This window comes from Choloepus didactylus, chromosome 5, assembly GCF_015220235.1.
Source record: "Choloepus didactylus isolate mChoDid1 chromosome 5, mChoDid1.pri, whole genome shotgun sequence".
In the NCBI taxonomy this organism is placed as follows: Eukaryota; Metazoa; Chordata; class Mammalia; order Pilosa; family Megalonychidae; genus Choloepus; species Choloepus didactylus.
This window is the reverse complement of record NC_051311.1, coordinates 51,718,836-51,734,742: the sequence shown is the minus strand read 5'-3', so window position 1 is coordinate 51,734,742 and position 15,907 is coordinate 51,718,836. Positions and strand designations below refer to the sequence as shown.

Sequence of the window (15,907 nt, the reverse complement as noted above, 5' to 3'; positions counted from 1 at the left end):
TATATGTTAAAGTTTTGAAGGACCACCAAACAGTTTTCCAAAGCAGCTGCATCATTTTATATTACCACCAACAATGTACTAAGGTTCTTGTTTTTCTGAATCCTTGCTCGTACCTATTATTTTCCTTTTTATTTTTTTAGGGAAGTTATAGGTTTACAGAAACATCATGCATAAAACATGTAAAATACAGAGTTCCCATATACCACCCTGTTATTAACACTTTGCGTTAGTGTGGTACATTTGTTACAATTCATGAAAGAATATTTTTATAATTGTACTATTAACTGTAGTCCATCATTTTTGACAGGGTTCACTGTGTTGAACAGTCCTATGGGTTTTTAAAAAATTTTTATTCTAGTAACATTTATACAAACTAGAATGTCCCCCTTTAATCACATTCACAAATACAATTCATTGCTGTTACTTTCACGATGTTGTCCTACCATCACCACCATCCAATACCAAAATTGTACAATCAACCCAAGTAGAAACTCTATACAATTTAAGCATTAAATCCCCATTCCCTACCAGTAGCCCAGTCCCTAGTAACTATACTCTAGATTTTGAGTCGGTGAGTTTTCCTTTTTAATTGTTTCATATCAGTGAGCTCATTCAATATTTGTCCTTTTGTGTCTGGCTTAGGTCACTTGACATAATGTCTTCAAGGTTCATCCATGTTGTCATATGTATCAGAACTTCAGTTCCTATTTATGGCTGAATAATATGCCATTGTATGTATATACTACATTTTGCTTTTCCATTCATCAGTTGATGGATACTTGAGTTGTTTCTATCTTTTGACAATTGTGAATAATGCCACTGTGAACATTGGTGTGCAAATATCTGTTCACATCCCTGCTTTCACTTTTTCTGGGTATATACCTAGAAGTGGGATTGCCAGGTCATAGGGTAATTTTATACTTAGTTTTCTGAGGAACTGTCAAACTGTCTTCCACAGTGGCTGCACTATTTTACATTCCCACCAGCAGTGAGTGAGTGTTCCTGTTTCTCCACATCCTTTCCTACACTTGTAATTTTCTGTTTTTTTTTAATAGGAACCATTATAGTGGGTGTGAAATGGTATCTCATTGTGGTTTTGATTTGCATTTCCCTAATGGCTAATGTTGTTGAGCATGTTTATGTGTTTACATATTATAATTAGTTTATATCAGTGAGATCATGCAATATTTGTCCCAATGTGTCTGACTTATTTCACTCAATGTAGTGCTCTCAACGTTTCTTCATCAACCCTTTTTTTTATGATGGTTTTGTTCACCCACCATGCTTTCTGTCCTAAATAATCGATGGTTCCCTGTGTAGTTACATATTTATGTATTCACCACCATCACTACTATCTGTATAAGGACGTCGCCATTTCTTCCACAAAGAAGGAGGAAGAGTCAAAGAAGGTAGAGAGACAAAAGAAATTTTTTAAAAAACATGACAGCTAAAAAGCAATGAAAGGAAAGACAGAATTAAACTGAAGTAGAATAAAAGAGTCGGACAATGTCACCAATGCCAAGGTCCCATACCCTCCCTTATGTCCCCCACTTATAGGCATTTAGCTTTGGTGTATTGCCTTTGTGACATTAAAGAAAGCATAATACAAAGTTTCTGTTAACTATAGTCTCTAGTTTGCAATGATTGTATTTATTTCCCCAATACCACCTGTGCCAGTTCAGTGTATTATGTCCCCCAAAATGCCATTATCTTTGATGCAATCTTGTGTGGGCAGACATATTAGTGTTGATTAGATTTTGGAATCATTTGGGTGTTTCCATGAAGATGTGATTCAATCAACTGTGGACAAGAATTTTGGTTGGATAATTTCCATGGAGGTGTTGCCCCACCCATTCAGGGTGGGTCTGAATTAAATTACTGGAGCACTATATAAGCTCAGACAGAAGGAGCAAGCTTGCTACAGCCAAGAGGGACACTTTGAAGAAAGCACAGGAGCTGAGAGAGGAGCTTCAGGTTACAGAGACATTTTGGAGACGGCCTTTGATAGCAGACTTTTGCTCCAGAGAAGCTAAGAGGGAACAAACGTCCCAAGAGCAACTAAGAGTGACATTTTTGAGGAGCTGAAGCCTAGGGAGGAACGCCCTGGGAGAAAGCCATTTTGAAATCAGAACTCTGGAGCAGATGCCAGCCACATGCCTTCCTCAGCTAACAGGGGTTTTCCGGACACCATTGGCCATTCTCCAGTGAAGGTACCCGATTGTTGATGTGTTGCCTTGGACACTTGATGGCCTTAAGACTGTAACTGTGTAACCAAATAAACCTCCCTTTATAAAAGCTGATCCATTTCTGGTGTTTTGTATTCCAGCAGCATTGGCAAACTAGAACACCACCCTATTTTTAACATCTTGCAAAGTTGACATTCGTTTGTTCTCCCTCATGTAAAAACATATTTGTACATTTTATCACAATTGTTGAACACTCTAGGTTTCACTGAGATATACAGTCCCAGTCTCTATCTTTCCTCTTTCCTTGTGGTGTCCCACGTGCTCCTAACCTTCCTCTTTCAACCATACTCACAGTCATCTTTGTTCAGTGTACTTACATTGTTGTGCTACCATCATCTAAAATTGTGTTCCAAACCTCTCACTCCTGTCTTCTCCTATGAGTCTGTAGTGCTCCCTTTAGTATTTCCTGTAGCACAGGTATCTTGTTCACAAACTCTCTCATTGTCTGTTTGTCAGAGAATATTTTAAACTCTCCTTCATATTCAAAGGATAGTTTTGCTGGATATAGGATTCTTGGTTGGCAGTTTTTCTTTCAGTATCTTAAATATATCACACCACTTACTTCTTGCCTCCATGGTTTCTACTGAGAAATCCACGCATAGTCTTACCAAGCTTCCTTTGTATGTGATGGATCGCTTTTCTCTTTCTGCTTTTAGGATTCTCTCTTTGTCTTTGATGCTTGATAATTTGATTATTAAGTGTCTTGACATTGGTCTCTTCAGATCTTTTCTGTTTGTGGTATGCTGCGCTTCTTGGATCTGCAAGTTTATGTCTTTCATAAGAGATGGGAAATTTTCATTGATTATTTCCTCTGTTATTGTTTCTGCCCCTTTTCCCTTCTCCTTCTGGGACACCCATGACATGTACATTCATGTGCTTCATGTTATCATTTATTTCCCTGAGACATTGCTCATATTATGCCTTTCTTTTCCCTGTCTGTTCTTTTGTGTGTAGGATTTCAGGTGTCTTGTTCTCCAGTTCCTGAGTGTTTTCTTCTGCCTTTTGAGATCTGCTGTTGTATGTCTCCATTGTGTTTTTCATCTCTTGTGTTGTGCCTTTCATTTCCATAGATTCTGCCAGTTGTTTTTTCAGACTTTCGATTTCTACCTTATGTTCACCCAGTGTTTTCTTTATAGCCTTCGTCTCTTTTGTTTTAACATCCTTGAACTCATCGATTTGGTTTTTTATTTGATTTAGCATGCTTTCTTTGAAAATCTTTACTAGATTGTTTCATTAAAGTGAAACAATATCTCAACTGTATCTTGACTGAGGTGTAAGTTTGTTCCTTTGACTCGGCCATATCTTCGTTTTTCCTAGTATATATTGTAGTTTTCTGTTGTCTAGGCATCTGGTTTCCTTGGTTACCCCAGTCAGATTTTCCCAGACCAGAACGGGTTCAGGTCTCAGAATGGGGTTATATTCGGGGTGTATCTTAGAGGAATGACAGACTTTCCTGTGAGGTTTCCAGTTGCTGTGCTTTTCCTAATCTGCCCAGCCAGTGGTGCCTGTCAGCCTGTCGCTCCCGACTGGTGTAAGGAGTTGTAGCCTCCTTAGTTTCTGTTTTGGCTGTTTTTCCCAGGCTCTGGGGTCTGGTTCTGAAGGGAAAGCTGGGCCCCACCTCCTTCCTCTTAGGAAAGATACAGCCCCTATGGAATTATCATCTACATTGAATAGTCTGTCTGACTCTGTTATCTCCATCCCTGTCTGGGTCAGAGTGCTGCAAGCTGAAAATAGCTGTGGCTCTCTCTTCTGAGCCCCTCAGGCTGAGAGAGAGAAAAAGGAACAGAAAGCCCCATTTTGGAGCCAGTACACGGCCCCCCAGTTTCACTTGTCGGCCAGAGGTAACACCCGGTCTTCTGGGCTCCCTCTCCCAGGACAGAGGAGTCCTCCGGCTCTTTAAGGTCAGTCATCACTAAAAGCCTCTGTCTGCTTGTAGGGGGTTTGTAGCTTGTATTCAGCAGTCCACGTTTATTAATTAAAACCCCAGTTGGAGCTCAGCTGAGCTATATTTGCTGGCTCAGAGAGTGCTACTGGTTTCTACCACAGCGAGGTTTTGAGCTCAGCCTGACATGGGGGAAGGAGCTCTCGGTGCGGTTCTGCAGCTTTTACTTACAGATTCTATGCTGCGATCTGAGGCATTCCTCCCAATCCAGGCTGGTGTACAATGCTTGGCAGTCACGGTTGTCCCCCAGCGGTTATTCCAAATTATTTACTAGTTGTTCCTTGTTGTTTATTGTTCCAGGGGACTGACTAAATTCCACTCCTCTCTATGCCGCCATCTTTCCCTTCCTCCAGTCACAAGGTTTTTACAATCACAAGGGCTCAAAATAAAGGCTATACAATCATTATCAGAGATCCAGGCAGCTGGATTACAATTCAGAGATTTCAGGTATTTCCTTGTCTACTGTAATATCCCAGAAAGTAAAAAAGTAAGATCTATATAATGATTCAGTAATCATAATCATCCCTTAAATCCTAACTTCTCAGTTACAATATATCCCAAATGCCTAGCACATAACAGTAATTCAATTAAATTTTGTTGAAGGAGTACATAAGTAAATCAGTCATTAAATCTCAATAACATAGTGTTGACTGGACAAAAGTTGCAGAAGAAAACCTATATTTTGATTTATTCATTTAAAGTTCAAATTCATGCAAAATTAAAGAGTATTGTTTAGTATGCAAATACGGTAAACTATAAAGAAGAAAAGGAAATATAATATGCAATCAGATGATTATTTTTGAAAGGGGCAATAAATGTGATGGCATTAGGAAGGAACATACCAAAGATTTCAAAGGTAATGGTAAAGTCCTTTTCTTAAATTTAGTGCCAGGTACACATTCATTCACTGCTTCTTACTCTTTATTCCTTATTCTTGTCTGTACCCTTTTGTATATTCTCAGTATTTTGTAAAAGCAATTTAAAAAGAATATTGCTCATGACAGCTATTCAGACCTATAAAAGTGTATTACAATGCATAAAAATAAATGTTTATGTATGAAAACTGAAAACCTTTTATCATTCTCAGGTACTTCTGAACAACTTACAAAGTTAACATAGGAGTAATATTAGTTTCTATACTCTGATATTATCAAAGCATTTTCCCATAGTCTCTAATGGACTCCCTATCATAACGAAGCTTACAATTTAAGGAAATGTTTGCATTATTTGTGATATTTTCATTAAAGTAGTTTCACATGCATATTAGAAAGTGTATTCATGGAATTATTGAAAAGATTTCTGTAGAGGAAATCTTATTTATTCTTTGATAATAGCAAAGAAGTATAGAGCTGGCTCAGTGAGCATGTAGAATGCATCATTATCTTCTCTAATTTCTGACACTTTGCTTTTCAGTAGCCTCAGCTTTGAAAAATAGCTTCATCCCAGAAGAAAGTATAAAAAAGACTCTGTATATCCTATATTACTATCACAAAAGTCTGCTTCTAACGCCAAGTACATTATTCTGGAAGCTAAGCTCTTGAATACTTGTTCTGCATTGATTTAGTCTTAATAAAATATAAAGCTTAACCTTGGTTTGTTGGGTTTCTTAATCCCATACATGTTTAAAGATTGCTCCTGAAATCTGATTCTAAGAAGAAATATATTTATTAAATAAATCAAGCATTTACTATGTGCTGGCACTGTGGATAACCGTGAACAAGACAGATGTAATCCCTGACTTCATGGAACTTACTGCATGGAGAAAACAGACATTTTAAAATAAATACCTGATATGGTGAAGGTAATGGAAAGGAACAACTGACAAGAAAGGAGGAATAAAATCTTAAGAGCAGTAGTAGAAATTGTGCTATTATATCACAGTGTAGTAATGGACAATCATAGTGATAATTCTCATTCAGTAAGAAGTTAAATAATACTCAGTAACCTCTAGTTAAGAAGATAAATTTGTAATTTCATTTGTGTAAAAAATGTTCATTTGAAAATGTATTAAAGATTCTTAAAGGTTATAAATATAATATTGGTTACCTCATGGGGCTAGAGCTGGGCAGAGCTGGGCAATGAAGAGGGGACGTTTTATTGCCTTCATATCCTTCCTTTACTTTGGATTTTTTGCCAAGAGTATGTATTGGTTTTATAATTTTACAAGGCTTTAAAATGCAAGAAAAGTTACTTAGAGAGGTTTTACCAAAGATAGTCAAACACCTTCAGAGTTTGCATGTTGGCTATGCTAAGCCTGTGATTTTGTTTGGAATACTTCATATTCCAGTAATATTGGATAAATAATGTGTTACTGTTCTGAACCTGTTTAGAATTTAGCTGTCTATAAGTCTATATTTATTGTAGCTTTATAGGTAAGCTCATAATGGATATTTTATTTCAAAAGCATCTTCATGTTTATTGTCCTTCTTCCCTCTTTCTTTGTACAGGTGTTCCTCCTGATCCAAAGTGAGAAGATGAAAAATGATTACATTTATCTCAGTTGGTTAGCTCGGTGCTGTAAGTCTTCTTTTACATGTTAAAGAGGAATCCCGTCTTTTTTCTTTGTTGAATAATTTTCTGGATGGAAATTACTTTGAGTGTTTTTACATTTTGTTTCATAGTTTGCTCTGTAAATAAGTGAACACTGAAATTAAGCATTAATGCTGCACATAAAGAGTGGCATGTACACACATTATATGTTTGCCCTGGGATTACTTCTACCATACCTAGCACTTAAAGATTTGTAGTCCTGGAAGATGCTAAGTTCTTCCTTTAGCCCTGTTAAAGTTTCCAGAGTTTCATTTTGCAGTGTCCTTTGTGAGATAATATTGTTATGCTAATTTTACCTTTTAGCTATGGTGTTGGCCTGAAAAATAGCAAAATGTTAAAAACATAATTTTTTATACATTATACAGCCTACAGTTTCTCTCTCTCTCTCTCTTCCTCCCACCTCCTTCTCTTTCTCTCTCATTTCCTCTTTCCCTCTCTCCTTTATTCCACTCATTTAAAATGTTCAGTAAGGTTTTGTGGTCACAGGAAATTTTTTGGCAATCAAATATTCTTAGAGGCTGAAACTTAAGACCAGGTTTGAATGAATGATGAGTGTCCTCTTTCAAGCAAATAAGCAAAATGGGAGCTACTGGAAATCAACCCAATCTAAAAAGACATAATTATGTAGAATCCTAACTTACATGTTTCAGTATGTAGAATTCTGATCAAGAACCAGTTTAATACCAACATTGTAAGTTTTCATGTAAGAGGTATTTTACCATTGCTTTGTATTTTATCATTTATTTGGATGATAGAACCAAATCCATAGAATAGCATGATGCAGAAGTATGTTTCTTATACATTTGAAAGGCATAAATCATTTTTTCTTTCTGTAGATATCATGAATAAGAAACCAAGGCTAGCCTGGGAACTTTATCTCAAGATGGAAACTTCTGGCGAGTCCTTTAGCCTCTTACAGCTCATTGCTAATGATTGCTACAAAGTGAGTCTGAGTGAGACTAAAGGGAAAATTGAAGATCAGTGTCACATTGCTGCTGTTGGCTGAAATTAGGGGAAAGAGTGCTAAAGACTGAATTTAGTCTTTGGAGAAGTGGTTCACATAGTGATAGCAGAAGTGTTATCCTCTATGAATAAACTGACATTAGAGATAGACAACATTTCAGGCTTAAATGTATATAAAGGGAGGAGGTTTTAGATTTCTAAAGAAAGTGAATCTTTAATTACCACCCAGGTAGAAATATTCATCTGGTAGGTGGAAATTTGGTTCTGAAGCTCAAGAAAGATGTCCCCTGACATCTAAAGGCATAGATTGGGAGTAATCAACATTTAAGTAGCAATTGAAGCCCTGAGAAAAGTGAGAATACTCAGGAAGGAAATAAGAAACCTTGGAGAATATTAAGGTGCAAATGGTGGACAAGAAAGATAAAGGAACTACAAAAAGAGAATAAAAAAGCAGTCAGGTTTAGTAAATGGCAGTGTGTGTGTGTGTGTGTGCATAGTTGAAAAGCCAAGAAGAGGGAAGAATTTGGGGCTCAATCTCATAAATTAAAAGCTTTTTTTAAAGAATTAGCCTCAAATTCTGGGAATTCCTATTTTTAGAATATCTCATCCTGTCCAAAAGACAGGAAAATGTCATGTTAAGAGAATCAATCTAGTGATAAAATAATCAACAATAGTTCATTTCAAAATGAATGATTAAAAAAAGGTGAAAAACCATCAGTGGAAAAGGTTTTCAAGCCCAGAAAACTTGAAAATAGTTTGACATGACTCGTTGGATGACAATGCTGTTAAGTCAGTTAGAGACAGAGGGAAAGAAAACAATAAAAGACAGGAAATTAGTTCAAGTATATTTGGAGCTCCCAGTTGGAAATAATACATGTGGGAAATACATGTGTAGTCTGGAGCTCAGGTGTTCATGTGAGAGGTTGGGATTGGCGACGTAGAGAGTCGAGAGTAATCAGTAATAGTAGTAGTAGTAGCAGCAGCAGAGTCTGGAAGGAATTGAAATTAACTAGTAAATGTAGTGAGGAACCATGTGGGACACCAGTATGATTAAGGAGTAGAAAAATAGAAGAGTCAGTGAAAGAGACAAAGGATGATCAAAGAGGAAAGAAAACATCTAGGAGAAAATGAAAAGCTTTTCTGGTTCCTGTTTTATCAAAAGCCAAGGAATGAGAGTGTCAAATCAGCAACGAGATGGAATTGAATGAGGGCTGAAAAGACAGCTGAGTTTGGGTTTTTAAAAGAACATTTTTAGCCAGAAGGTAGAGAACAGAATCGGATTAGAAAGTGGATGCAATGAATGTAACCTTGACCACAGTCTTTTGAGGCTGAGAATAAGGAGGGAAATGTGGCACTAACTTGAAAGGGCAAATGAGGTTAGGGGAAGGATTTGGGGGCTTTTTGATGGGGGGAGAGTCTTTTTCTTTCAGAAAGGGGAGAGTTAAGTGTATATCAAGGCCAAGAAAAGACCAGCCTCTCAGGTTGAAACTGATTAAATTAGCATAAAATGAATGATAGTCATCTACAGAATGTATGGAGGGGACTTGAAAAATATTCAGTTCAAATCACAGTCATCAAAGTTTGTCTTTTAGTTATTTTAGATTATTTGTTTTTTCTTATTCCTTTGTTTTGGTCTTGTTTTAAAATTTTTTTTTACTGTGTGTTTTTTAATTTTATGATAAAGTTAAAAAAACAGTGAATGAGTGTGGAAACAAAAGTAAATGAACAATGGGGGGAGGACGGGATGGAATGTTTTGGATGTTCTTTTTTCTTCTAATTTTTATTTTATTTTTTGGAGTAATGAAAATGTTCAACAGTTGATTGTGGTGATGAATGCACAACTATATGATGATATTATGAACAACTGATTGTACACTTTGAAGGACTGTATGTTATGTGAATATATCTCAATAAAAAATTGCATTTAAAAAAAAGTCCCAGAGTGTCAGGCAAAATTAATTAAAATAAGTTCTAAATGCAACCTGGTCACATTTTGAATTTGAAAGGTAAAGGAAAAATTCTGTAAGAATACAGGAAGGCCTAATAAATAATTTATTACATTGAAAAAAAGGATATAATTAGAAGAAATGACAAATGACAGAACATGTTGAAACTGAATGATAGAAGGTAAACTGATTTAATTTGAACACGTGTTCAAAGTTGTGATTTTCCTTCTTCTTGTTTTAGTATGAGATTGGAATCTGTTTTTACCTGTGCAGTTGTTTTATACAATTCTGTCTTAACATCTTGATGTTTAATTTCATTCTGTGCAATCTTTTGGCTACAAGTATTACCACAATACTTTCTTTTATTCAGATGGGCCAGTTTTACTATTCAGCCAAAGCTTTCGATGTCCTAGAAAGGTTGGATCCCAACCCTGAGTATTGGGAAGGCAAGAGGGGTGCCTGTGTGGGCATTTTTCAGATGATCTTAGCTGGAAGAGAACCCAAGTAAGTAAACAGACAAGAAATACTACCTCTATTCATTTTCTGGTTTATGAGAGAAAATAATTTTTTTCTGACATGACATCTTCTTCTGAAATCTCAAAATTATAATGATGTTTTAGAATGATAAATAAAATGTTAAGGTGTTAAATATTTTATCTGGTCATTTTCCTCCAGAAATTTTTTTACTGTGTAGAATCAGGTCATTCTACATCATATGTACAGGAGACATTGAGTATACCTATAACTCTCAATTATAAGAGCAAGATGTGTAATTGGCTTCAAATAAATCTCCATTTACATAAAGACTTTTTCACTCTCTTCTACTCTTTCTTTATCTGTAGGCTTCTTCTTGTCTTATTTTAGGCCTGAAAGAATTAGGAATGGAGCGGATATGACCATTAGCATATAAGGTTGATAATTCTTCTTCTTCTTCTCCTTCTTTTTATTGCCTTCTTATATTCCAGGAAATACTGAGACATTAGATTACATAAAATTAAGTAGCTTATAGCTCCATTTGTAACAAATATTAGAACACTTAAAACTAAATTGAGGTTTCCAAAAATAACTATGGAATGTATTTGTTGTTGATGTATGAATAATCATAATTTTTTAAGTAAATAATCTGTCAGAAATTACTTCCTGCCTCATATCTACTTCTAAGCCTGAATAAATAAAAATTAATAAAAGAATAATTAAAATAAAATATTAAGAACTTTGGTTAAGTGAAAGCAGTTGCTTGAGGGAAAAAAAGAGTAGAAAATGTCAGCAGTCTAAGGGAAGAGGGCCAGTAGGCTGTTCCCTACAGATTGCTAAGGTTATAGGGAAGTTTTATTGCTTAAAATGTTTTAATTTTAATTAATTTGCATTTAATTTAAATTACTTAAATGTAAATACTGGGCATTTGCCAAATCTTAGATCTTAAATCTCATCTTCTGTATTTCTTAATATATTATTTCCCTTGAAGAAGTTAGCCATTCCTCTGACTTGGCAAAATTTTACAAATGTGATAGTGACACTCACATTCTCATTGCCTTAAACAAATGAGAAATCTGAGACCCAGATGGCTTAAGTAACTTGTCAGTGACAGAACTAGAATTTAAGCCCAACTCTTTCAACTTCTAGATTTCTGCTGTCTCATGCAGAATAAGCATGGAAATGGGCATATTGATGTCATATCAGAGAATGCAAATAAATTAACAATATGTATAGAGATAGTGTAAATAAACAGGGAAAACTTGGGTTGGTGAGGACTTTGCAGAATTTCCATTTTACTATGCCACCCTAAGAACAGGAGGCTAGGACATGGATAATTGGTTTATGAGTGCTCAGTGGAAAAGTCTATTACCAAAAATTCCCTACTAGAAGTATATTAAGAAGTTAAGAGTTTATTGTTAATTTGCATTCTGTATTGAAACACTTTTTCCTTTCAAATTTTGTCTTCAGAGAGACCCTTCGAGAAGTGCTACATTTACTGAGAAGCACTGGTAACACCCAAGTAGAGTACATCGTCCGGATCATGAAGAAATGGGCCAAGGAAAACAGAGTACCTGTCTAAAAGAGCATCAGAGTCCTAGGGAACCAGTCACCATTTTGACATAAAATTGGAAATCCTTTTCCACATATTTAATGCAAGATGCAGAGCTCTATTTTATTGAAGTCTCTTCAAGCCTCAAGGTCAGTGACTGACTTGCTTAGCTCTAGCCTCCTGGCTGAACAAAATGCCAAGGTCTATGCTGCAGCCCCTGTATGATCCACAAGCAATAAGACTTGAGACTTACCTTGTGCCTTTTTTCCAAAAATGCTCATAGTACTCTTGTGTAACTTACTTGTTTTAATGAGAACGGCATAACTTCTTTTTTTATATTAGCATTTCATGGCATTTTCTCCTAGCTGCAATAACAAACATCTTTGAGGCTCAAGAGCCACCATCATTCTGTCAACCTTTGTTTAGCCATCTCTGCACATTATCCTGTTTTACTAGGGAATTCCAGTAAAACAGGTTTTACTAATGCATCTCTGAAACCTGGGAGAACAGAGGCTGTAACTAAGTATATGATTCTAAGAATGGCAGTGAGATCTTTTATCAAACTGTCCAGTCATTAATAGATAATAGGTTTATGGAATTACTCTTGCAACAATTTGATTCTTTATGATAATAACATGTTACAATGGAGTAAGATGAGTATTGCAGTTTTTAAAAAGGTGAGTCCTATGAAAAAATCTGCATGGTACCTCTAAAGGTATTCAGGAAACAAAATATACTAATCTCATTGGTCATATCTCCATATGCTTTAGATAACAAAAAGTTAAGTTTTTTAATGATGTATCTTGCTGAATAAACATCATTTTTGAAAGTAGGGCTACTGAGATTATATATATGTATTTGTGACCATTTGTTAATGTAATGACAATAGAATACAAATTGTGTAGAGCCCTTTGAGGGATCTTCTAATGGCTAGACTCTATCCTAAATCATAAACCAGCCCCATATTTCTTAGCTCTCACAACATAAACCCATTATACAACTGCATATTACCTTTGTTTCTACACCAAATTATTTTTTTCTATTAGTTCAAAGTACCCAGTGGTATAGGTTTGGAAAGTAGAAAGCCATCCCTATCTAACAGAGAATGGATGGGAAAAGAAATGGAAGAGAGTCCATAATTCCTTGAAGCACTAAAATAGAATAATTCCTATAGACACTGTGCCAGGTGTTCTGCTTATGCTCCCAACATTCCACTGTGGGTGAAGCAGTTGTATTGAATGGTGATGGGAACATGGCAGGAGTCAAAACCGCCAAAAAGAGATGAAATCACTGAAGATAGCCTTTGCCTTCTGGACAGTTCTTTCATTTGCACTCAGGAATATGGCCAGTTTTTCTATTGTTTATCTTAGACCCAGATCTAATCAGTTTAGAGCACAAATCAAAATAAGCTGGCCTTACTTGTTAACTGAATTTTAGAAAACAAAACACTTTTCATATGTCAAAGCCTCTGTTTCCTCATGATGTTGTTCCTACTTTTTCAAAAATCACTGGTTCTCAGTATCTAAGGTACACGAAGAGTCAAATCTTGAGAGAACCTGCTATAGTTTTTAGAATCATTCTTGTAATTTACTTACCTCACTTAAAATATTAACAAACACAATAGTGGAAAAGACTGAGATGGAACTCATCAGTGGCTGTTGGCAATAAAATTTGTCTTCCAGTGAATTATTTTCAAATTTACTATACTTGAAAAGCTTTTTCATTGGTGAAAATTTACTTTAAAATTAGCTTTTGTTGAATGTGACACTCTAGATTCTCCCTGACATTTTCCTGTCTTTTGGACAAAAACATATTCTAAAAATAGCTATTCCCAGAATTTTAGACTTTTAAAAAAGTTTTTAAAATACAGGATTGAACCAAAAAACAAAAGACTAGTCTAAAGAGAAGTACCATACAATTCTGTTGTTTTTTGGGATAGTTTTATAAAATGTCTTGACAGGGTCTCAAGATTATGCAGTAGTATCTCATGGCTGTTTTTTCTTATGTGTGACGATATTAGGGAGAGAGGAAGGTCCAGGCTTAGAAATGTAGTATAATGTGTACAGTTCATAGCATCAATGTACTGTTTATAGTTTGTAGAATACATCACTTGCAAACAGAAAAGTATCTCTTACAGTTATTTTTGTACTTCAAAAGAATTATTATATTCCACTATAATATGTTCAAATTAAAGTTTATTATTTGGTTCTTATTATGGTATTCTGTTGAATGTAGTGAGTTACAGTCCTGCATCTTGTCCTTTCTCCCCTTTCTTTCCTGGCTCCAGAGTGAAGAGAATACCAAAGTTTCAGGCCCCACCAGTTACTCTTTACAGGAGAAGAAAGTAGATGTTCCCTAAGAATTCCTGTCCACTAAGAGACTGTTGATTCCTGCTAAAGCATATTAGATTTGTCTCTTTGCTGAATTACTAGGCCCTGCATTGACCAGTGCCTAGTGTAATACCTGGAACATAGAAAGCACTCAAATACTTGTTAACTAAATAATTAAACATGTAGTAACTAATAGAGCAGGAACTTGTGAGACCTGACTTCACATATTCTAGTTCCCAACTATTTCTTGTTTTATTGTGTCCTGAGCATAGGCCGGGAGCTAAGGGTGAAAGATAAATAATGCATAGTCCTGGCCTTTAAAGAACTCAGTCTAACAGAACTATACAAAACTAACCACAAGAACATGGGATTAGTGTCATCGGGAGGAACAAAGTATTGAGAGTTAAGAGAAGGCAATGGGGATGTTCGTATCCTTGTAGGTGGAACACCTTCCACCTACTTGTGAGAAATAATCAGAATGAATCCCAAAATTCAGCAGTTGGCAAGATGGCCAGGCTTTTGCCACATGTGTAGCACATGCAGCATACACCCAAGTACATAGAATCCAAAGGACTGCTTTTCTTCTTTATAGCTTTTACACTTCCAAAAGTTGCAAAGCAATCAGGCATTGTATCACAATATTTATATCTACTTTCTAATGGCAAAAGGGAATTAGTAGTTTACTAGTTCCTATATTCAGGACTCAAATTGACTCAATATGACTTAGATAAATTGTCATCTTTATCTCTCTCTTCCTCTTCATCCTATAAAGTACTTCTATACTAAGGTTTATGTGTACTCTATAATAGGGCTCAAACAGTATTCCTGCCTATTTAGAGATGGTCTCAGAGAATCAGAGCCAGAGGCTTGGTGTCTGTGCCTGTAGCTTACTAAACTCTTGACTTCAGGAGTATGTGAAGAACAGACAGCACACAATAAAATTCTAAATAAATACAATCAGTTGATGTGTGCCTTGCATATATAGTGCATAGACAAGTGTGCAAAATTTTTTAGCATTAAAACCCTTTATTTAAATAAAATCTGAATGCCCCCGATGGGTGGGCAAAGAAAGGGTAGGAGGGAAATACAGGAAGTCCACCACTCAGGCTGCCCCTCTTAGGGTAACACAGTTTACAAACCTCAGAACATGGGAAATAAGTGCTCTGCTCAGACAACCTCGGGTGAGAAGACAATGGGAAGCACAGATTTGTGCATCCATAGCATTAACTATGGATATATTTTTACCTACTTTTTATTACATTTATGTATATTTGATCATTTATTTGTGTATTTATTTGGTCAGTTAGTTATATCCCAATTTGTTACCGAAAGAATTTGAAGTAAATTACCAAAAAAATACATAACAAAATATGAATCAGTAGAAGACATTCAATAAGTAAAGGAAGCTAAGAGTAAAATTAATACAAAAAGTTTCCTGCCAACCAAAGCAAAGGTTGAAATACAACCAGCTACAAAATTCACAGTCCATTTGTGTGAATGAACTAAGAGGGGAGGGGGATTTGATTATTCAGTGAAATTTGATTTCCATTGGTTTCTGAATTAGGTTTCTCTGCACTATAACTTGCACTATAACTTGAACATAATGTACTATATATTCTTAACAAGAATTTAAAGGGACTTGATTGTGCTCAAAACTTGCCCAGCTTTTTCCTACTGAAAAATGGTTTTATAGCTAAATAATTGCACTTGCCCTTCTACTTTAAATTTTCACTATAAAATATATTCTCCTTTGCCAGATTTTTACTGGGGAATAGTTATTAATGTGGTGGAGTTGAGACATGTCATTCAAGTTTCAAAAATTACAAGCACATGTTAAGATGAAAATGTAATTAACAGTAACTAAAGATTAATTACAAAGTACTGTAAAAGCAATGAAATGATGG

General features: G+C 35.6%; 1 protein-coding gene across 1 annotated transcript in view; it reads left to right on the top strand.

Annotated features, from left to right (window-relative positions):
- Positions 1-13,885, top strand: part of TTC26 (tetratricopeptide repeat domain 26) — a 112,692-nt gene extending 98,807 nt beyond the window's left edge. Inside the window, exons 15-18 of the mRNA XM_037836061.1 lie at positions 6,636-6,705; positions 7,575-7,681; positions 10,018-10,151; positions 11,592-13,885. Coding sequence (XP_037691989.1) covers positions 6,636-6,705; positions 7,575-7,681; positions 10,018-10,151; positions 11,592-11,703 — 423 coding nt within the window. The 3' untranslated portion in view covers positions 11,704-13,885. The remainder of the gene's footprint in view (positions 1-6,635; positions 6,706-7,574; positions 7,682-10,017; positions 10,152-11,591) is intronic.
- The last annotated feature ends 2,022 nt before the right edge of the window (positions 13,886-15,907 follow it).